Below are 23,010 nucleotides of genomic sequence, written 5' to 3'. Positions count from 1 at the left end.
CGTGTAAGCAAAAGTGAAGATGGCTGGTTGCGGGACGAAGGGCATCGCCTAATAGTGCCAGAACTCTTAGGACGCCACCTGTTAGAACACCTGCATCAGACCACACATCTAGGGAAGAGAAAGATGCTGCAACTGCTGGACACTGCTCAACTAAGGTTCAAGTCACAAGGACGGGTTCCAGATGACATCGTCAAAAGTTGCTGAGCCTGTCAGGTCATGCAGCCGGGGAGGACCAGAGGGACCCACGCAGGTACGAGGGAAAGGGGGAGGCAGCCAGAACTATTTTGGGAAGTGGATTTCACAGAGGTCAAGTGGGGAAAATACGGGTACCGATATTTATTGGTCATGGTAGATACGTTTTGCGGATGGGTAGAAACCATCCCTACGAAAGGAGAAACAGCTTTGACAGTAGCTAAGAAAATATTAGAAGAAATAGTCCCCAGGTATGGACTGCCGGAAGGGATAGGATCAGATAATGGACCTGAGTTTGTCTGTCAGGTTAGTCAAGGGCTGACCCAGGCTATGGGGATAGACTGGAAATTACATTGTGCATATAATCCCCAGAGCTCTGGGCAGGTAGAGGGAATGAATAGAACAATAAAGGAGACCCTGACTAAATTGGCCCTGGAGACTGGCGGAGACTGGGTGACCCTCCTTCCCTTTGCCCTGTTCCGAGCCCGGAACACCCCTCATCACTTGGGTTTAACCCCTTTTGAAATCATGTACGGCACACCCCCTCCTGTAGTTCCTAGGATGAGCCCTGAGGCTCTTCTGGGACATCCCAAAGAAGTGTTACAAGCGGTGCGGGCTCTGCAATGTGTCCACAGTCAAGTATGGCCGGCCCTCCGTGCTATCTACCGGCCTGAGGAGGAGGGTACCGGACACCCATTTCACCCACACCAGCCGGGTGACTGGGTGTGGATGAAACGGCATAACAGCAGAACCCTCAAGCCGAGGTGGAAGGGCCCCTATCAAATTATTCTTGTTACCCCCACTGCTCTTAAGGTCGATAGAATAGCGACCTGGATACACCACTCCCACGTGAGACCTGCTAATAAAAAAGACCAGGAGCGGTGCCAGGACTAGTAGAAAGCAACTGCAGACCCGAAGAATCCTCTGAAGAGCAGACTGATCCGCGTGGTGGCGGCAGCCCAGCCCAGGACTGCTGACACAGACTTGGACTGGGGTTGTGGCATCTAAGGATTGAACTGGGTGGCAACATGGACGGGTCACGGTGGGGGTTGGTTGTTGTGGGTCTGTTTTGGGGATGGAGACCTACAGCTGTACTTACCTCCCCGAACCCCCACCAACTCCATAACCTTACATGGGTCTAAAGATTACTGTATAATGGTGTTAGTGTTCCCAAAAATAATATACCACACTGAGGAGACAATGTATGAGGGCATAGTAGCGCGAAGAGTCATCAACCTAATTTTTGAAAGAAAAAGAGAGCCCTTCACAGCCATAACCCTGGCTACTCTTTTTGGCTTAGGGGCAGGAACTAGTATCTCTTCTCTAGCAATGCAGCAAAGAGGGTTTAATACTCTGAGGGCAGCCATTGATGAAGATATTGCAAGGATAAAAGATTCAATCTCACACCTAGAAAAGTTACTAACCTCCCTATGTGCTGCCCTCATAGAAGAATGTTCTATGCAGACCATACGGGAGTTGTTAGAGAATCTATGGCTAAGGTCAGGGAAGGGCTTGCCCGCCGCAAATGGGAATATGAACAGTAAGCAGGTTGGTTTGAGTCTTGGTTTAACAGTTCCCCCTGGTTAACAACGCTACTATCCACCCTACTAGACCCACTCATTATGCTAATCTTAGTCCTTACTTTCGGGCCGTGTGTAATTAATAGACTAGTAGCTTTTGTGAAAGAATGGATAAACGCTGTCCAGCTACTAGTACTACAACAACATCAGCAGCTAGGGTCAAATGCTATAGAACTAGAGCACCTAAGAGACCTTGAGGACGAGCAGGAGTGCTCGTCTGCTACCTAGAGAAAGGGGGGAATATAGGGCAGAGGAAGGGCAGAGGAATTTGTAGGGCAGAGGAATTTTTCCAATTGTCGGGAATTTACTTGGGTGGGGCAATGAGCTAACCGCAAACTTTTGCTTGCTTGCTACACTGCTGTAGGGGGAATTATGGGATGAGGTCATTGAAGCACGGGCAACTGGCCCATCAGGCAATAGAGGGGAACCAACCCGCCAATTATTTCAAAAGGCAATAGTGGGCAACCAGTCATTTTAAAGGTCAACGCATGATCCATGCGTCAGCTTGTGCGCAGCTTGTGCACCATGGGGATAAAAGGCATGCTGTTGTTCTGGTCGGGGTCCTTGCCTGCGAGAGTAGCCTCTGCATTGGTGCTCTGGGGCTTGGGCCCTGGCTAGCCAGAAAATAAACTTCCTCTTGTGTGATTGCAAAAAATAAATAAATAAAAAAATAAATGTCCATGAAAGACTGAACAACTTCTTACTGAAAGATGGGAAGGGACATCTATCTCTACAAACTCTAAAAAATTCTATAGTGATAGGCCGGGCGCTGTGGCTCACGCCTGTAATCCTAGCTCTTGGGAGGCCGAGGCGGGCGGATTGCTCAAGGTCAGGAGTTCGAAACCAGCCTGAGCAAGAGCGAGACCCCGTCTCTACTATAAACAGAAAGAAATTAATTGGCCAACTGATATATATATAAAAAAAAAAATTAGCCGGGCATAGTGGCGCATGCCTGTAGTCCCAGCTACTCGGGAGGCTGAGGCAGAAGGATCACTCGAGCCCAGGAGTTTGAGGTTGCTGTGAGCTAGGCTGACGCCACGGCACTCACTCTAGCCTGGACAACAAAGTGAGACTCTGTCTCAAAAAAAAAAAAAAAAAAATTCTATAGTGATGTTATGATATCTTTAATTTAGGTATGCAAATTATAAAGAAACACAAAACTGTCAAATGTAGAGTCCCCTACTACAAATAGTTTATCTGTCAGTGTTCAATTTTTTTAAATTGAAGGAATTTCAGAAATTCCTGTTCCACTAAAACAATTACTTTCTTTTTACATATATACAAATCTTTAAAAAAAATACTTGCCTTGATATGTTCTAACCAATGAGTAGACTCCAAACTGGACAACCAGTGAGATTCTTCTACATTAGGATAAACAATGTCTTTCACTTTTTTTAAAGATTCCCGCATAACATGAATGTTATGAATGTCTAAGAAGAAAAGTTCGGCATTATGATAGGCATCATCACTTTCATATCCTCCTCCTGTTGCCTAAGAAACAACACAATATTCAAACAATCAGTTGGATTTTCTATTTTATCAGTAACTTACACAAATATTTCAGAAGTTATTCGTCCTCTAAATCTCAACCAAAAGCTCTCCAATTTAAATAATTGGTGTGACTTGACTTCCTATCCAACACTTAGGTCTCAACATTAGCATACTTTGAGCTAGAAAAAAAGAACAGAAGGGTGGCAATTTCCTAGGGAATCTGTATTAATGAGAAAAAAATCATCTTCAAAATGCTCTATAATTACTAGCTCTTCTTTTGGATTTGGAAAGGTAAGGGCAAGTTTGGAAAGGTCCTCATCGTCCATTGATTTTGTAGCTGTAATAGTACTCTTCAGAGGGGAGACGGCTAGATGGAGCTGCCACAGGCACCCCTGGTTTCGTAACAGCACTAGTGTAGGATGTGATGCTTTAAGAAAACAGACTTTGGAGTCAGACCTAGTCTGATAGCTCAACTTCAGCCTCTCCTGTCCTGTGATAGGGCAAGGTACTTAAGCTTTGTGAGTTCCGGCCTCCTCTTCTGTCAAAGGGGGATAATGCTACCTAGGTTTCACAGCATTAAAGGAACCATACTCTGCTATAACAGCTGATGCCAACCACTATTTAATGAGCTCCCATGACATTCCAGGTACTGGGATTCTTGCTTTACATAATTTTATCTCTTACAGCAATGCTGCAAGATAGGCATTACTATTTTCATTTTGCAAATGAGGAAACAAACTCAGACAAGCTATTTAACTATCCGCAAAGTCATCAGGTAATAAGTGGAATTTAAGTCTAGTTTGACTTCAAAGCCCGAACTTTTTCTACTACACCATGACTACTCTCTACTATGTGAACACCAAAGACAGAGCACTGCATGCATTGAGGCTTTGAAGAAAAGGTTTCAAGAGAAGACAAGATATCCACCATCACTGCAGCACCTACAAATATTAACTTGCTAGGGCAAGCTTTGGTTCACCTTCACAGCATGGTGAAGTGTGCCTGTTTTCCACATTGACAAAAAGATGCTACAGTTTTGTTTAGGAATCTAGCTGCATTCTGACTAAATATTTTGAAATGCCATGGAACACATGGCCCTTTAAGAAAAAGTTCGACAGTTCTGAGACTTGCAAAAAAGCAACATTATATTAACTTCAGAGTGTCTGTAGGAAGAGAAGAAGGAAACACCTGTCTGGGACCAAAGAGAAAAGGGGAAGTCACCAGACAAATGTGCCATCACTATAATATGCCTCTTTTGTTTTTATTTATAACAATGGAAGGAATATAAGTTTGTAGCCAGGGTAGAAGGGCCAAAGCAACCTAGGGTTTTTTCTTAGGTTATTCACAGAGAAGGTTTCCTACAGTCGAAGGAAGGCTACCACTTCAACTTCAAATGTGTAGGCCACTATAACAAGCCAGAGGCTTTGGTCTCCAAAGACTCTAGATGAGAAAATATATTAAGGCAAAAATATTTCTTTAAAGCTTGTTCTAAATAGCATCAATAATTATTAGTATTCACTTTGTTGTTTTTAAAAAAGTTATTAGCTAATAAACTAGAAGACAAATGGGCTACTTTCTCCTCTTTTAGGTAATCCATGCCTTGGGGAAGAATGCCAGCGGGGCTTCTGTCCACCTGGCAGTCACTCTTGTAAACTGCAGACACGGGGCCTGGGAGGAAATGGCCAGCCTGTGTTTTGCTGGATCTGCAGGCTTATAATGCAATGACACATCACCCTTCCCTCCCATAGACAGACAACCTGTGTTGCTGCACATGTGGTTTTTAAATAGTTGTGGTGGTTTTCAAATAGATTCTTGACATTGAAGTTCCTTCATAAATAACTGAAAATGTTATGTGAAAAAATAAAAGGAAAAATATACTTATTACTCATTGCCAAAGTTTCTGGCAAAAACAGACATCAATACAGTTTCACTTTAATTCACCAGTGTACTGGCACAAAAATAGAAGCAGTTTGGTGCTAGATCTTACCGAGCACTGGATTTTGCTCGTTTAATTTAAAATGATGTAACAACGTGATATTGCTTGTTGCATCTGGGGTTGTAAATTTCTAAATATCCACAGAGGAGGAACAAGTAGGTCCAAAGAGAACGAAAGTCAGAAAGGGTGAAAATCAATTAGTCAAGCACACATTGAGTTCCCCAGAATCCAAATTCTATATCTCTGGTTACTTTTGAAGTCGTCTTTTCGGTTTTCCTATCTTCAACAAAAAAAGAACAACCCAGATTACCTAGTACAATCGTGTAAAGGTCCAAGGGCCTGTTGCTATGGATATAGACAACTAGCAGAGAGCCACAGTTGATGAGGGGGGGGAAATAGTGTGGTTTTTAAAAGAATGACACAGAGATCTTTAAGGCTTAAGGCTTTTCCCTTAATATTTTCCTTCCCTTGATTCCTAAGAGGACTAGTAATGGTGGATTATTTCCAAAGCGTTAAAAAGGCATTCAATAATTCTATTGCTTTAATGAGCTTTCAAGTTAATATAATTAAGGTATTTATTTCATTTAATATTTTAAAATATTCTTTCTAAATACTTCATTTTAATGTTACATCATATCTATTTCAGGCTAAATATGCCCATGGAAATACTGTGTCTTATACATGTCTTCATTCTGAATTATATATGAAAGATAATAGGAATAGAAATACATAAAGTGAAGGACAATGCAAGAAGATATTTAGATTTAATTTCCTAAACGTTTTACTTGCAATTACTAATTTACTTATCAATTTAAATTCCTGATTGCTTTACATATAATTTCAAAAATTATTTCGAAACAAAAACCAACTATGGTAACAATTAGCTGGTCCAAGAGCATGCATGGGGTGGGGGAGGTGGCCCAGGATTAAATGTGTAGAACAGATTATCTGTGTGTAAATAATGAAGAGTTGCACCCCGCACACATGCAGTTTTACTCATCTTAGTGTAGACAGACATCATAGATTCCATTAGGAAGCTGGTACATCTATCTGAGCTGCTCAAGGACTTGTTTTGCTTTCTGGTTCTTGTCTTGTGTTCTGAATAATTGAAGATGCCAGATAAATGACCTTGGGATAATCAAAGTATTAAAGATGATGAAATTTAAGCCTATAGCTGATGAGAAACAATAAATATGAAAGGCAGAATGGGAGTGAGCACTCGGGGAAGGCCCACTGTGAGCATTTGGAAGTGACAGCTGGCAATGATGGGAAGAGAAGAAAAAAAAAAAAAACAGAAAAAATCGAATGTAAGATGCCTATCAATCTGGCCATGTAGCGTGGGGGCAAACAGCCTTACATCTTGCAGCAGCTTCTGTAGGCAATACTGCACAGTCACAGACGTTCATAATGATGGCCCTAATCAACTTTCAGTGCATTTGGTATATTCTGCTTAAGAAGGCAAAAAGCCAATTGAGACAAACTTCTTTGAAAATGTAACCTTTTGTGTGTGAGAGTGATTGGAAAATTTGTATATGTGGATCTACTCATTTCTTGAATTATCTTACATAAATGAGAATACACATTTTATATATGGGTATTGGAAATTGAGTGTTTGAGTAAGGCTACAAAATTAGGATTTTAATAATTAACATCTTTCCACAACTCCTTATAGATGCCTCAATAGTGTATACAATGAGATTGACCATACACAGTCAAAAGAGCTCCAAAGTGATTCTAATTTTTGCCTGCTTCAGATTGTGGCCCAAATCCAAGTTCATTACAATTCTTGATGTGCCTATTTACCTAAAGTTTATTTTCATCTGATTTTAATGTATTTGACTTTTGTTTAAGATAAGTTTTGTGATTAAAATTATGTTCTACCTAAGAGAACTAGTTTTCTTTTAAACCCACATGTTGACATACCATGGCAAAAACATTCATGGACAACACTGCACCTGTATGTAAGTTAAATTTCCATCATGTCATTAAATACACTCACCTTGTTGGCCACTGCATTTACACTGGGTCTTGCATCATAGATCGTGAGTTTAGAAATTTGTCTATTAGTCTCCCTGATAATGTCAAGATATTTCTCATCATCTTTATTTCGTTTACCGCTCATACCAACGAGAGGCTGACTGCAACGGACAATGACTGTCTTGTTTTCTGGATGAATCCATGACAGCACCTAGGTTTAGTTCAGAAAGTTTAAGCTACCAAGAAATGAAGTCTCAAAAAAAATTAGAAGTATAAAATATAAAACAGTAACAATCATGAAGAAGTGAATCTGATTGTGCTTAAATAGAATACTAGTTCACTTACAATTTCACTGTGTGTGGGCACCCAAAGACACACATTTAATAATTACGACTACTTAGAAACAAACAGAATCACTAGTCTTTTCTTAATTAGCACCATGTCTAATGGAAATTAAATGCTTACCTAAAAATAGTGATATCACTTAAAGGAAATAGAAAGCTTCTGATATTATTTTAATTCTGAAGCTTGCATTAGATTTGTTATCATATAGAAACAGCTTTCCCAAAAAGTGAGAGGTGAAAGAAATCATCTCTGGTACAGTATGTTTCTCATAATATTAACTTGCATCTACAGGTGATTTTCCCAATAGCCTCAATTCTAGAATCTAACATGGGGGGGAGAAAAACCCAAGGAAGCAAAAAAGATCTCAAGGCAGCCCAAAGAGCTGCCAGTCTCCACAATGCAGCTTGGGTACCTGATACCTAAGAGAGCTCATCAAGCCTTTATTCAGAATCCATCTTCTCTTATTTTATATACAAGCCTAGCACATTTGCTACCTGGTTTCCCAACTCATAGCAATACATGTAAAAAGTAACCAATAGTGTAATTTACCAAACACTTTACAATTGTACACTTGAGATGGAGAATTGTTTGATATGTGAAGATCTCAATAAAGCTGTTAAAAATGGGAATGGGAAAATGCAGTGTGGCAGGTGACAATGTAGGCTTTGACGTCAGATGCCATCTCTGCCATGGCTCTCACCTCAGGCACTTGCAGCTTCTCTGGCTTCCCCTTCCTCCTTTGTCAAATGGGGAGAATAATGTCATCTCATAGGGCTGCTGGGAGGCCTAAAGAAGAATGCCTAGAAGTCTGCAATAAATGCTGGCTCACATTAGCTTCTATGAGATGCAGGCACAAAAACTAAAGAAGCATAACTGTGTGGGCTCACTTACTATAAAAACCAAATACCCTGGCATCTCTGAAGTCATCCTACTATGATGGTAAATGACAATATTGATATTTATAAAATTAGTGTTTATAATAATCTCAATGGATTATTGAGAAAAGATTACACAATAATGAAAATACTCATTCTCAGAACAAGTATATGAGTCCTTGTACCATGCCAGTGATCAATTAAAAACATCATGGTAGCCCCCTGCCTAAGAATTCAAAGGCTCAAAACTGGGAGCCTTGGGAAAGGCACTGGCCTGCCCTAAATCTCTAGCTTCTAACTTGTCCTACTACCTCCTATAGCCCTGGTATCACAGAGATAAAAGGCATGAGGTCATTTTTTTAAAAGAACAAATTGATTATTTGAGAAAGACCCTCATTGAGTTGTAAATTTCAGTAGGCCCATAGGGAAGAAACTGCCCTCTGCCAAAGCCCTCCTTTCTCCCACTCCTCTTCTCTCTGCAGTGTCATGTTACCAAAGCTACTCTTTTGAGTTGTTTCACCTCTGAATTTCTTTGTTTGTGGGGGAGTTGGTGGTTCTTGCTACCTTTTTTAAAAAGGATGCTTGTGGTAGAGCTGAATGGGTACAAATAATGTTCAAACTACCATGAGTGCTTTTAAAATATATGGTACTGCATTATATTATTCTTATAAAAATTAATATCTAGGCCGGGCGCTGTGGCTCACGCCTGTAATCCTAGCTCTTGGGAGGCCGAGGCGGGCGGATTGCTCAAGGTCAGGAGTTCAAAACCAGCCTGAGCAAGAGCGAGACCCCGTCTCTACTATAAATAGAAAGAAATTAATTGGCCAACTGATATATATATAAAAAATTAGCCGGGCATGGTGGCGCATGCCTGTAGTCCAGCTACTCGGGAGGCTGAGGCAGAAGGATCACTCAAGCCCAGGAGTTTGAGGTTGCTGTGAGCTAGGCTGACGCCACGGCACTCACTCTAGCCTGGACAACAAAGTGAGACTCTGTCTCAAAAAAAAAAAAAAAATTAATATCTAGAAGCTATAGATAATTAAGGAGTACGCAAGTATTTAGCCACTGAAAAATGTTTATCACAGCATTGCTTACAATAGCAAAAGATTATATAGAACCTAGATGTCTCACAACAGAAAACTGATTAAATAAATCATGGTACATCTACACACTGGCATATGAGATCATATTTAGCAATGTAGGAAGTTGTTTACAAGATGTTACTAGCTAGAAAAAGTAGACACAAATTATAGAATCTATTTTTCAAATATTCATATGTGTGTGTGTATATATATATATATATATATATATATATATATATATATATATGGAAGTCTGGAAGGATGTATACCAAAAATGTTAACACTGGTTCTCACTAGGTGGCAGACTCCTTTCAGCTTATCAGTATTTTCTAAAATGTCTAAAATGAACATTTATTACTTGTACATTAAAGACTTCTACAAAATTAAGACAAACCTGTTTGAAAACAAAAGTATATGTATCCATTAAGGGGAACATTAATGTACATGGATTATCTCATTACCCAATTATATTTTATTATAGTTTGTATCTTATTTATATGTAAAATAAAATCTCTTTCTCATAAATTCTTTCTATATTATTACATGGGCTTTTATCAAAAGAAATGACTATCAAATATTAATGATTTTACATTAAAGTAACGTATGTTTTCTGGGTGTAAGCAAAGCTCTGGACTTATAGTCAAGAGTCAGATGGTTAAAAGGTATTAATATATCAAAAAGAGCATATTACCACACTTAATAATACCTAAAAGTAGATCATCTATAAATAAACAGAGGTTGCGGACAGCTTAGCCTTAGCTTTTTTAGGAAAATAAATGCAAATTAGGATCCATTACAAAATAAGAAAGATCAATAAAATGACTAATTAAAAAGTTAAATTCTATTTGTTCTACAGTAGACTCTTATTCATTCAGGATAATGGCACTATTGGTTCAAGACAGCAGACTGAGGTGGCAGACTGGGCACAGTTGTTTCATTTCTTCTCCTGCCACAAATTCCATGAAATTCACCCACATACACAAATGACATAGTAGATGCTGAATAAATAATGACTGAATGAATGAGTGAACAAAACTGAACCATACTACTAGGCCACTCCTCCTTGGGGACAAGACATGTATTAGCAAGACAGCTGGCCCACGTAGGGATGCAGTCTGTGGCTATGGTACAGAAAAACATGTCCAAGCAGAGCACAAGAGGACTGAACTTGTAACTCAAGTGTTATTAGCACTGTGTTTTAACAAAATGAGTGAAAGAACATCCTTTCAAGTACAACATATATCATGAAGATATAAATGGACACTAATAATTAAAGGAGCAAGTGAATTTTAAGAGTCACAATACATAATAGGCCAGTGGTATACAAAAGTTTCTCACAATTATCCTTTTAAGGACAAAAATGTCTAAACTTGAAAGTTAAAAGCAAGGTGACATTAAATCTTAATTTCTTCAACCTTTGTTTTTAAAAATTTACTAATTTGGGAAAAAACCCAATGCATTTATTATGACCCTGAAAAGTAACAAAGAAAAAAAAATCTCTAAATTTTTAGTCAATAAAATTTACATACAGAGTAGATAGTATGAAGTCTCCATAAATATTTAAGGACCAAAAGAGAGCTTTTTGAACTAGGTTCAATGACAGTGTAAGTCCACTGTCCGGAATAATGTGTCCTTGACTCCAGTTTGTTAATGGTATTGAGGCAGCCTGCGAACGTGATGAGGATGAGCTCATCCTAGTCACAGTGAGTATATATAAAAGCCTGTGCTTATACATCCTATAACACAAGCTAGTGTGTTCTTTCCAGCATGATCCATCCAACATTTATTGAGAGCCTATTGTATGTAGGGTATAGTGCCACAAAGATGAAAACCATAAAGAGCCTGTCCTTTTTTCCACACAACACTTGGTTCACATATGACAACCTTCCTGATCCCTCTTTCATATAGAGCTCTTTACTCATGTTCATTCTCCATGCTAGATCGCAAGCTCCTGGAAGGCAGGTATTGTCATACTTCTTTTCCCATTTGGCATGGTGCTTTGCACTTGGAAGGCACTTTATAAATATTTGCTGGAATGAAATTCCAAAAGGAGTGTTTCTCTAAATTACTTGCCTACTGCTCTTATGGAATAAAAGGCACTCTTTGAGAAAAACACTAATTGCAATACTCACTGGAATTCGATTTCGAGATCTGAAAGTTGCAACTCTCCTGAGGTCATCATCTGAGGCACGATATGGAACCACCAAAAGAGCAGGGTAAGTGTCACAGAGCTCATAGCACTTATTAATAAAAGTTATTCTCCAATGGTGATTAGGCAAGCCCTGTAGGAAAAAAGGAAGTTCAAGTCAATATTGCTTGACTTCAACTCTGGATTTGGCCTTGGGTCTCTTTTCTTCCTTAAAGCAATATGTACACATGCCTCTTTGACCACAGTGTGATGACGGCCTACCTATTTATAATAAGGGTACCAAATCAATAATCCAGACAACATAAGAACACAAGACACAACACTGGTGGTCTCCACAATTCTAAACTATCTTTTGTAAATATAGATTCTCTTGAATCGTAGATCTTCCTTTATTTTGTGTTAACATATTCTTTACTACTTACACAATACAGATATAGTTCACCCCCCACCCATGCACTTCTCCCACCCCCAAGAAAAGTATCCTGTGTCATCTTAATCTATGTCTAAGGGTAGAAGAGAGATCAGGCAATTTCCTCTCCCTGCTCAAAACAGAGTGAATGCTTCAGTCTGTTCCAAAGTGGAAAGAGGCTGAGCTCATAAAGAAAATCACAGAGGGGAAGTAAAGGAAAGCCCCTCTGGGGAGGCTCATTTCGCCACCTCTGATGAGTTTTTTCAATCAAGCTCTTTGGGATCGATGATAGCCCTATAGGTTGTATGAGAAATACAGTCATTTGCATTTTAAGCAGACTGGTAATGTGACAGGGAGATGCCTCCCATCCTATCATCTCCCCACAAAATTGCGGTTAGTATGGATGAGATCCAGAGGCGGTGAAATATTCTCTCCCCATACTCACAAATGCACAAATAAACACACATGAAGGTGAGCTATGTGGGTATTTGCTTTGGGGACAGACATTGTACCTTTTCTTTAGGTCTGGCCCTATAGACCACGGACCAAACAGATGTTGAGTCTGATGCTGAGTCCAATTAGAGAGTTAAAAGTCCCATAAGAAAGTTATAAGAAAAAAAGATTGAATATAATGGCAGTCTAGAACAAAGTACCTTCAACAGTTCATATATGCATGCAATCTTAAAAACAGGAACTGTTTTGTTTCAAGCTAGAAATTTTGAACTAAAGAAAAAGTCTTATATTATCAATAACACTACAAAAATAAAGTAAAAATATTTTAATATATAATGTTACAGAGGTCTCCAAAACATGCAAAATGTTTTAACGGTCCTCCTTCCACCTTAGTCTGGTCCAGAACAGAGGTCATTAAATGAGGTGTACACAGCCTTTGAAAGCTCAACAGTCTAAACCGATTTATGGAAGCAACAGGATATACTGCCTCATACATGTTCTAGGGCTAAACTACTGCACCGAAATTCCAGAGCATCACATCAGCTCATGAGTAGGCAAACCACTGTCCAAGACTAAAAAAGGAAATCAGCCCTGGTTCTTGGTGGTGAAGGTTCTAGAAAGTTCTTCTCAAGTCTAGGGGTCCACAATTTTACTTTATATTCATTAGCTTTTCTTAGAAAGCAAATGGGTTTGACTTCATTCTCAAGGCTGATTCAACAAAATTTCCCAATTATCCAAAGAGGTTTATAGAACAAGAATTATGAAAAAGTCCATCAAAAAAAGAAAAGAAAAACTCCATCGCAGAACTCCTACCTGTCCTATAGAATTTGGTTATATCAGAGGTCAAATTGTGGCTCTTGTTACATAATATCCACCAGATCTTCTTCATAAAAATGTTATAAGAGACTTTTGTCCCTGAATAGCACCATTATACCATGCCTCTTTTCTTTATTATAGTAAATAACCATGCATGTAGGTGAAGTTTACAAGATAGCAGTAAAGGCAATTTTAACGTACAAAGTTTTCTTGGAAAATACATCATTATAGGAAAACCATTCTAATTCACTTGAATATGCAAACTCAAATGAATATAATTTAAATCTAGCTGCCAGTAATAGTTAAGGTTCCAAATATATAAATAGCAACATTAATCCCTAAAATGTAAGGTATAAGAGGTTTGACTTTTCTAGATCCTAATTATTAATCATTTCACAAACAACACAAAACTGATGTTCTTCATATAGAGAAGGAAACAGAATTTAGTCATCTAGCCTTCAATGCAGCTTGCATGTGGCTATGGAATAAGCTTATAAGTTACAGGTAATAGAATGAGCTATATTTTGCAACATGTGGGTAATATTACTGCCATTAAAAAATATGTAGCAAGGATGTCGCTGATTCTCAGAAAGAATGCTGATGACATATTGTCACTATGCATGTTGGAGATTCACCACATACTAGACAACAGCATCTAACAACTTACCTGCCTTCTGTATTCTTCGACTGGATTATAAACTGTCCATCCATCCACATTAAATTTTTCTTCATTTAAAAATGCAAATAATGGCTAGAAAAGGCAAAAAAATTCAAAGTTCAGTATGAAGGAATAGCCTACTACATTCTTTGATTTCTCATGAAATAAATTTCACTAGATTTGCGAACCATGAAATGACAACTGAAACCAAGACTTGTAACAAAGGAACATTGGAAATTCCAGATTTACACTAACTTCTATCTTGAATAACAATTACTTCTGAAACCTCAATTTTCTATGGCTACAAACACCTTTAATTTTTTTAAATGATGCTCCACACACACAAAAAAATCAGATCTCCAGACCAAAGAGTGCCTATCAATTTTAAATAGTATTAGCCATCAATCAGGTAAAAGGCACTTAAAAAAAGAAAAAGAAAAAAGAGTGTCAGGGAGGTGGGGGGCTAGGAGATGGGTATATACATACATAATGAATGTGATGCACACCAACTGGGGGATGGACATGCTTGAAGCTCTGACTCGAGGGGGAGGGGGACAAGGGCAATATACACAACCTTAACACTTGTACCCCCATAATATGCTGGAAAAAATTAAAAAAAGAAAGAAAAAAGAAAATTCAATAATTCCTGAATTACTATTAAATACTACAACTGTTTCAAAAGGGAATAATGACATGTTTCTCTATTTAAAAAGAGACAGGACATTAGGGAAGCTCTTAATTAACTGCTGTCTATGAATTCTCAATCAATGCCCTGGTCACTGAAATGACAGGACTTGAACCTCTCATCTTTTCTCTATCCATGCTCGCTCTCGAGGCACTATTGATCAATTTCATGGCTGTAAATACCATCCATACCCTAGTGACTACTCAATAACTATTGCTCTAAAGCATCCCTCTGAACTCCTGACTTGGTTGTCTAAGTGCCCACTCGACAACCCTGGACTGTGTAAGTGGCATCTGAAGAACCTGTAAGTTAACACATTCAAAGCCAAACACCTGACTACCCCTAACCAGGCCTGCTCTTCCCACAGTCTCCCCATTTCAATAAATAACAGCCCCATTCTTCCAGTTGATTGAGCCAAAAACCTTAGAGTCATCCTTGTCACCACATGGCTACCACCCTGGTCCAAGACTCCACTGTCTCTCCCTTGGCATATTACAATAACCTAACTGCACCCCTGCTTTCATCTTTATACCTCTAGAGTCAGAGTCATGGTAGCACAACAGCATAGGTCAGATCAAGTCATTCCAGGACCCCAAAGCCTCCTACAGCTTTCCACCTCGCTGGAAGTAAAGGTGGAAACCCTTCCAATGGCCTATGCGACTGTATGCCATCTGGCCACCTCCCCAATGTTGCCTCTACTCTTGGCCTCACTCACTCCACTCCAGCCACACTGGACTTACGTGCCATTCCTTAAGGTGTACATCAGTCTCAGGCCTTTGCACCTGCTACTCCATCTTCCTGGAATCCTCTTCCCTCATGCCTTCCTCTCACTTCTCTCTCATCTCTGATCAAATATAACCTTAATAAGGCCTTCCCCAATATTCTACAGAAAAACAACATACTATGCCTCACAATAGCACCCCCTATGGTCCTTCCTGTTTTATTTCTCCCTACCACGTAGGACTATTTAACATATATGTACTTGTTTACTGTTGGAGCCCCTGTCCCCTCCCCTAGAACATGGGCTCTGTGAAGGCAGATGCTTGCTTTGTTCACATCCTTTATTCCCAGTGATTAGAACAGCACCTGGTCCATGGTAGGCAGAACACACATGACATGTTGATGGAATGAAAGCATGAAGCCCACACAGCCCCTGCACAACAACTTTCTCTGGAGGCACTGTGTCTGGGCACTTTTCTCTAGGTATCTCCCTCCTCATCTATCTCCCTCTGTTACCAGCATGTTGCTTTGAATACTAGTGTTCCCTCCCCTACATTACAGAGTGTTATAGGAAAAGCCTCACTTAGCAGCAGTTTTCTGTATTTGAATGGCAAGAGGATTAAGGTAAAAACTGATCAAGAACATACTCTTGGGCTGGGCACGGTGGCTCACGCCTGTAATCCTAGCACTCTGGGAGGCAGAGGCGGGCGGATTACTCGAGGTCAGGAGTTCGAAACCAGCCTCAGCAAGAGTGAGACCCCATCTCTACTATAAATAGAAAGAAATTAATTGGCCAACTAATATATACAGAAAAAATCAGCCAGGCATGGTGGTGCATGCCTGTAGTCCCAGCTACTCGGGAGGCTGAGGCAGGAGGATCACTTGAGCCCAGGAGTTTGAGGTTGCTGTGAGCTAGGCTGACGCCACAGCATTTACTGTAGCCTGGGCAACAAAGTGAGACTCTGTCTCAAAAATAAAAAACAACAAACAAACAAATAAAAAAAACATACTCTTGGGATTATCAAACTTTCCTAAGCAAACAGTACCCTCAACAGGTCTCAATTCTGGCAGCGCTAGGACCAAGTGTTGTTTACTCCAGATGGATGGCATGCCAACCCCAAGCTAGTAATGGCACTGACCTAGCTAAGCAATTCACTAAGACTTTAGCCTGACACTGAATCCGCAAGCAATACTTATTCAGGATCACTGGGGTAAATAAGTGATTCCTGTTAACTGAAGTTTAACTCAAAAACAAAGGGACTTTTGGTAAAAACAGCACTAAAATGTTTGGTGTACTTCTTTATCTATAAACAGAAATCTATGGAACATACCTAAGTATTCTCTTGGTGATATACCATTGCTTTGAACATCTCACACTACACTGGTCAGTACCTGGCACAGGAAAATATTCATTATTGCTGAACGCTGTGCTGTGGATACAGTTGGAGACGGTAGATGGTTTGAGACATAAGGCTATACTGTCATCGATTTTAGAAGAAAACCTAGAATTGGCTTTCTTGAAGTAAGTTCCTGACCTCAACATGGTTTTTATTTACTTGTTTTTAGTTATTTGCATCTTTCCCATGAAGTTTGAGTGACTATAGTAGCCTTTTAAAAACAAAAAAAAATTCTTAAATCAAAGGCCCAGATAAAGCTCTCTTCAGACAAATCATGTGTAATAAAGCTAGCAGTATGCTTTAACTTATGAGCAGCATTTTCAACCTAAATTATAATACTATTTCTCAATCACTAATATTAAAGCACCTTTTTTTTGCTTCAAGCATTCTCTCATATCGTATATGAACATCACTAAGTATAAGTTTACAAAATTGTTTTCAGAAGATGAAAGCTATGTGGCACAAATCACAATTACATCTATAATTTCCTTAATATATTTAAGAGAATTCAAACAGAAGCAACATCAATTTTTATTTTTAGTATGAGAATGAGACAATATCCTCATGGTAGCTACACATCAAGTGGCCCCTCCCATGAAATCACTTCTATAATGACACTTCACATTCTGAATAATGTCCAGGAGATACCTTAAAGCGATACAAGTGAATCTACCATTTGATCCAGCAATCCCATTGCTGGGCATCTACCCAAATGATCCAATGACACTCTACAAAAAAGACACCTGCACTCGAATGTTTATAGCAGCATAATTCATAATTGCAAGGCTGTGGAAACAGCCCAAGTGCCCATCAATCCAAGAATGGATTAATAAAATGTGGTATATGTATACCATGGAGTACTATTCAGCTCTAAGAAACAACGGTGATATAGCACATCTTGTATTTTCCTGGTTAGAGCTGGAACCCATACTACTAAGTGAAGTATCCCAAGAATGGAAAAACAAGCACCAGATATATTCTCCAGCAAACTGGTATTAACTGAGGAGCACCTAAGTGGACACATAGGTACTACAGTAATAGGGTATTGGGCAGGCGGGAGGGGGGAGGGGGGTGGGTATATACATACATAATGAGTGAGATGTGCACCATCTGGGGGATGGTCATGATGGAGACTCAGACTTTTGGGGGGAGGGGGGAAATGGGCATTTATTGAAACCTTAAAATCTGTACCCCCATAATATGCCGAAATTAAAAAAAAAATAAAAAAAATAATGTCCAAAATGAGTCAATGAATTGGTAATCTTTACCCTGAAACATGCCTGTGAGAACTTGGTGACAGAAACAGCTCCCAGTTTATTCTTGATGCTAAGAGCCAGGCTTAGACCCCAAATATTTCAGGAAAATGTATAACTCAAGTAACAGCCAAATATTTCTCATCATGAAATACAAAGAAACACATCTAATACTGCACTGAAGCTTAGGGTAGAAAAGACCAGGTGCTTTAAACCAGTATTTTCATAATCCTAATAAGTTAGCTTACAATTTCAGAAAAACATTTTAAAAAGCACTAGTTAGTGTCTAATGTTGTATTTTTCTTTCAAAACTAAGTTTCCCACAAACTGCTTGGCTCAACTGAACCAAGCATTCTAAAGGATCCAATGCTGACATTTTCTAAAGTTGAGTGTACCAGGACTTACTTTCCAGATATTTTCAGTTTTCCTTTTTTTCTTACAAGATTAAGAAAAAAAAAGAAACCCAAGGATTTTAAAATATAAGCTCTCAGTACAGTAACATAAAGGTGGATTATTATAAAACACAAAAACACTAAGCATTAAAGGATATCAAAATACATCTGCCTGTACCTCATTATTAAAAATTCCCTGCAAGGGGTAACTTAATACAAGCTTAATTAAAGTTCTTGTCTGAAAATTGTTAATGGATCTTGAGGTTTTTAGCTGTCATTTCTCTTCCAGACAAAATATTCTTTTAAGTCTTTGAGTTTTTAGTACTATATTAGTGCACTGACATTTTCAGTAATGCTTCCTAAATATAACCTTGGGTCAATTTTGACACTTAATTTGGGCAACTGAAGTCACATGGACAGAACTGGTTGTAGAGTATTTTTGATTATAACCATTAAGCAGGGAGTCTTGTTTGCTAAATGGGTAATGTTAAAGTCCATTCCATAAGCCATTTGAGTACTGATTTCATTTCATTGCCTACGGAAAATTCAAGAACAATTCAGCCCTGATATAACAAAGTGTTAGAATAGAGACAGTGTTTTGCTGAATGTTGATGCTTCAGTAAGCACTACATGGCTTTCTTCTAGGGTGTGGTGCTTATCCAGGGACCTGCCTCGGAATCTGGGCTGGGGTGCTTTTTCCAAATGACAGTCAATGCCTGTGCCCCACCTCACCCCCTAAGGAACCAGAATCTCTAGAGAGTGACTTCCTCACTTCCATGGTCCTAGAAGAGCCACGTGGAATACACCAGAATCCTTAGGAATCTCACATAAGGGATCTGTGTGGTCAAGTTATTATTGAGGGAGTGCCTTACCTTTTCTTAAAAGTTTTCTGAAATAATTATAGATTCATAGGAAGTGAATCTTCACCCAGCCTCTCCCAAAGATAACATCTTATATAACTGGAATACAACATGAAAACCAGGAAACTGACATCAGAAAATATACTCTCAAATGCCCACTCCCTGCCTTCCTTAAGTGAGCAGGTCTTTCTTCATTCTGCTCTATATTAGTATTTGAGCATTTCATCAATTTAGACTCCAACTAGTCAAGAGATACTGTGCATGGAGACTTTAAAAAAGCAATCATACACATTTTTTTCCAGATTAAAAATAGCACAATGTAACATTTGAAAAATGTTAAAGGACAAAGTTGAGGAGAAAATCTCTGATTTCACACCAGGGATAAAAACAGCTCTGACATAGGAAATATAACTTGTCATTTTAATTTAGCTACATTTATCACTGTTGTATCTTGTGGGGAGAAAGGCTCTGAAATGATGACAGATTTTAGCTTTAATTTAATTAGCCACCATTTTTAAATGGCACCTATATAAAGAAGCACTGATTTGTTTAAAACATCTAGATTGGATTTTTTTGTTTATTTAGAAGAATCTATAAATGTTGATTGATTCCAGAGTTTCCTCTGAGGAAGAAAAGCTGTCTTCACTGCCTCAGGATCTCTCCATCTCACAATCAGAAGAATAAATTGATAAGCTATGTACATTTAACACACTGACTGCCACACTAGGAAAAGAAAAATTTCTTTGGAGCCACGGTGTTTTATTACAAAAATAGAATAAAAACTTCAAAAACAGAACGGCCCTTTCTAATTTAATGAAAAATTTATTTTTTATTGTTTTAAGTGAGTTATATGCAACTTGAAAAATGGTTCTCCCAGCTCCCAAGATGAAAAGCCGTGGAGTTACATATGCTTCACAAGGACCAGGGCTCAAAACTAGCGTGAGTTAAATACAACTCACATGGCAGTTCATGTGTTAAAAGTGCTTTCAAATGATGTTACCACCATGCAATGACATAGTCACTGATGGACATGATTTTCAGGAATATCAGGCCCTTTTAATGAAGCAAACAAACATAAGGCCAAATATCTAACCTTAAAACTTCAGGGAACCACTCACTAACTGCTTCTTTTTGGACTGAATTTTGCAATATTTGAATAGGAATTTAAGTGATCATTTTTTTCTAATTTGATTTCCCAAATTGGCGATTCCTTTTTTAAAGCTTCCATCTATCAATTTAAGGGTGCAACAATGTAAAACTACATCACTTTTATCTTTTAGATTATACTGTAGAAATAAGACCTCTTCATTTAAGAAAAAAATGCTTTCATTAAAGTTGGGAAGAAAAGCCTAAAATTTTAAAGAACCATAGGAAGTACTGAAATTTGGCAAAGCTTATAATTCTAACAACTTAATGGTTCAGTGTAAGTATTTCACACAACTTTACAGAGTAAGTTCATTTAAGTGTGTTTTTGTTTGTTTGTTTGTTTTGTTTTTGAGACTCTCACTCTGTTGCCCGGGCTAGAGTGCCGTGGCGTCAGCCTAGCTTATAGCAACCTCAAACTCCTGGGCTCAAGCGATCCTCCTGCCTCAGCCTCCCAAGTAGCTGGGACTACAGGCATGCGCCACCATGCCCGGCTGATTTTTTTCTGTATATTTTTAGCTGTCCAGACAATTTCTTTCTATTTTTAGTAGAGACAGGGTCTCGTTTTTGCTCAGGCTGGTCTCGAACTCCTGAGCTCAAATAATCCACCCGCCTCGGCCTCCCAGAGTGCTAGGATTACAGGCGTGAGCCAATGAGCCTGGCCGTAAGTGTGTTTTGATGCAGTTATTCCAAAAACCTGACAAAAGTTTCATAGGTCAGAGGCAAATAAATTTCCATTTATACTTCTGTTTGCATAAATAACTCTCCTAATCCTATTTCTACCAATGACTAAATCCACAATCCTGGGGGAAATGGCTTGATATTTTTGGGTTAAGATTACTTTCATATATAAACGTACACATTTATTTATTCAGGAAAGGGCCGTAAAAGTACATTTCGAATGTCATTTGAAAGCATTTTGAAAAAGAACATTCTTTACAACTTGTCCACAATCATAATCATTTAAGGCTGACATTTCCCAGGGTTCATATGCTATACCTCCTCTCACTATAATTCTCTCTCCCGGCAATTTTGGCCACATCTATGAAAATGCTAATGATTACCTCCAGGCCTACCAAATAAACCTTTCCCCAGGCAAGAGCTTTGGGTCTCTGAAGTCACCTGCTTCCCAGATATCTATCCCTGGTTGTCCCACAGTTACCTGTGACTTAGCCTCTTCCTCATTCTCCTCTATTCCCCACCTCAACCACTGGCTTCACCATCGGCCTGGTTATGCAGGCTGGATTCTTCCCTCATCCCCACCCCTCCTCATAAACTACATTCAATCAATCACCAAATTCTACTGATCTTACCATCTAAATCTTTCTCAAATTCATTCTCTCCTGTCCCTCTCCACTGCCCATTTCAAGTCCTCATCATCATAGACTGAGGTGACTAGCAAAAAGCCCCAGGAATGAGGCTGGGCATGGTGGCTCATCTCTATAATCCTAGCAATTTGGGAGGCCAACATGGGACCAGCTTTAATAGTTAAAAGAGTGTTATCAGAGCATGAATAAAATGATTGATGCAAGAAGAGAAACACTTAGAAATAAAACCAAATACTCAGAGGAATTCAGTGTGCAATAAAGCTGGTATTACAAATCAGCAGACTAGTCAACAAACGATATTGCAACAAGAGGGGAAGAAGGAATTGGATTCATATCTTATAATTTAACTCCAAGTAAATTCCAAATTGATCAAGTATTTAAATCTTAAAAAAGAAACCAAAGTACTATAGGAACATGCAGTAATTCTTTTATAACTCTTAGGTGGGGGAAGGCTTTCCTAACTGGGATACAAAATCCAGAAACTATAAAAGAAAACCATGCAGAAAAGAGTTAACACTGCAGGACTGATGTTGCTCTCCTTAGAAAGGCTTGCTTACACCGTTGGCCCTTGGCTGGCATCTGGGAATCTGGATTTTGGGAGAGTTCCCAGAATTCCCTAACTGATAAGAGTGGTTTACTGTGCCTGAACCATTTGTATTCATATAAATGATGTAGCTTATGCTGAACTCCTGCTTTCTTTCTGGGAGTCTAGAACTTTGATACATGCTAGGCAGTGGGTGCCTACAAGACCAGATCCCAATAAAAACCATGGACACTGAGTCTCTAATGAGTTTCCTGGGTTGTCAATATCTCAAATGTGATGTCACAACTCTTGCTGGGGGAATTAAGTGCATGCTATTTGACTCCACTGGAAGAAAATTCTGGAAGCTTATGCCTTTTCCCTTTGCTGGTTTTGCTTTGTATCTTTTTGCTATAATAAATTGTACCATATGCTGAGTCCTTTGAGTCCTCCTAGTGAATCACTGCACCTCAAAGTGTTCCTAGGGCCCCACAACACACACTGTCAATGAATTCTACCACCAAAATAAATATAAAAAGTTCTCCATAGCAAAATCCATCACAAATAAAGTCAAAAGATACATGGGGAAAATATTTGCAGCTCATTACATGTCACTATAGCTATTACATAAAGAGTACCTACAACCATCAAGACCAAACCTCCCCCCCAAAAAAATAGGAAGAAGATTGGATAAATAGAATGGATAAATAGAAATACAAATAGCTCATACCTAACGATATTCCATTTTA

At 38.9% G+C, this 23,010-nt stretch overlaps 1 protein-coding gene across 4 annotated transcripts in view; it reads right to left on the bottom strand.

Annotated features, from left to right (window-relative positions):
* MTM1 (myotubularin 1) overlaps nucleotides 1-23,010 on the bottom strand; it is a 127,327-nt gene that overhangs the window by 37,224 nt on the left and 67,093 nt on the right. For all 4 annotated transcript variants that reach the window (XM_012753340.2, XM_012753342.2, XM_012753339.2 and 1 more), the window contains 4 exons: nucleotides 13,973-14,056; nucleotides 11,611-11,760; nucleotides 7,199-7,387; nucleotides 3,078-3,263 (listed from right to left, as the gene is read on the bottom strand). In XM_012753340.2, coding sequence (XP_012608794.1) covers nucleotides 3,078-3,263; nucleotides 7,199-7,387; nucleotides 11,611-11,760; nucleotides 13,973-14,056 — 609 coding nt within the window. The remainder of the gene's footprint in view (nucleotides 1-3,077; nucleotides 3,264-7,198; nucleotides 7,388-11,610; nucleotides 11,761-13,972; nucleotides 14,057-23,010) is intronic.

The sequence above is a fragment of the Microcebus murinus genome, chromosome X (assembly GCF_040939455.1).
Source record: "Microcebus murinus isolate Inina chromosome X, M.murinus_Inina_mat1.0, whole genome shotgun sequence".
NCBI lineage: Eukaryota > Metazoa > Chordata > Mammalia > Primates > Cheirogaleidae > Microcebus > Microcebus murinus.
Note: the sequence above shows the minus strand (reverse complement) of the source record. Positions and strands in the feature narration are given on the sequence as shown.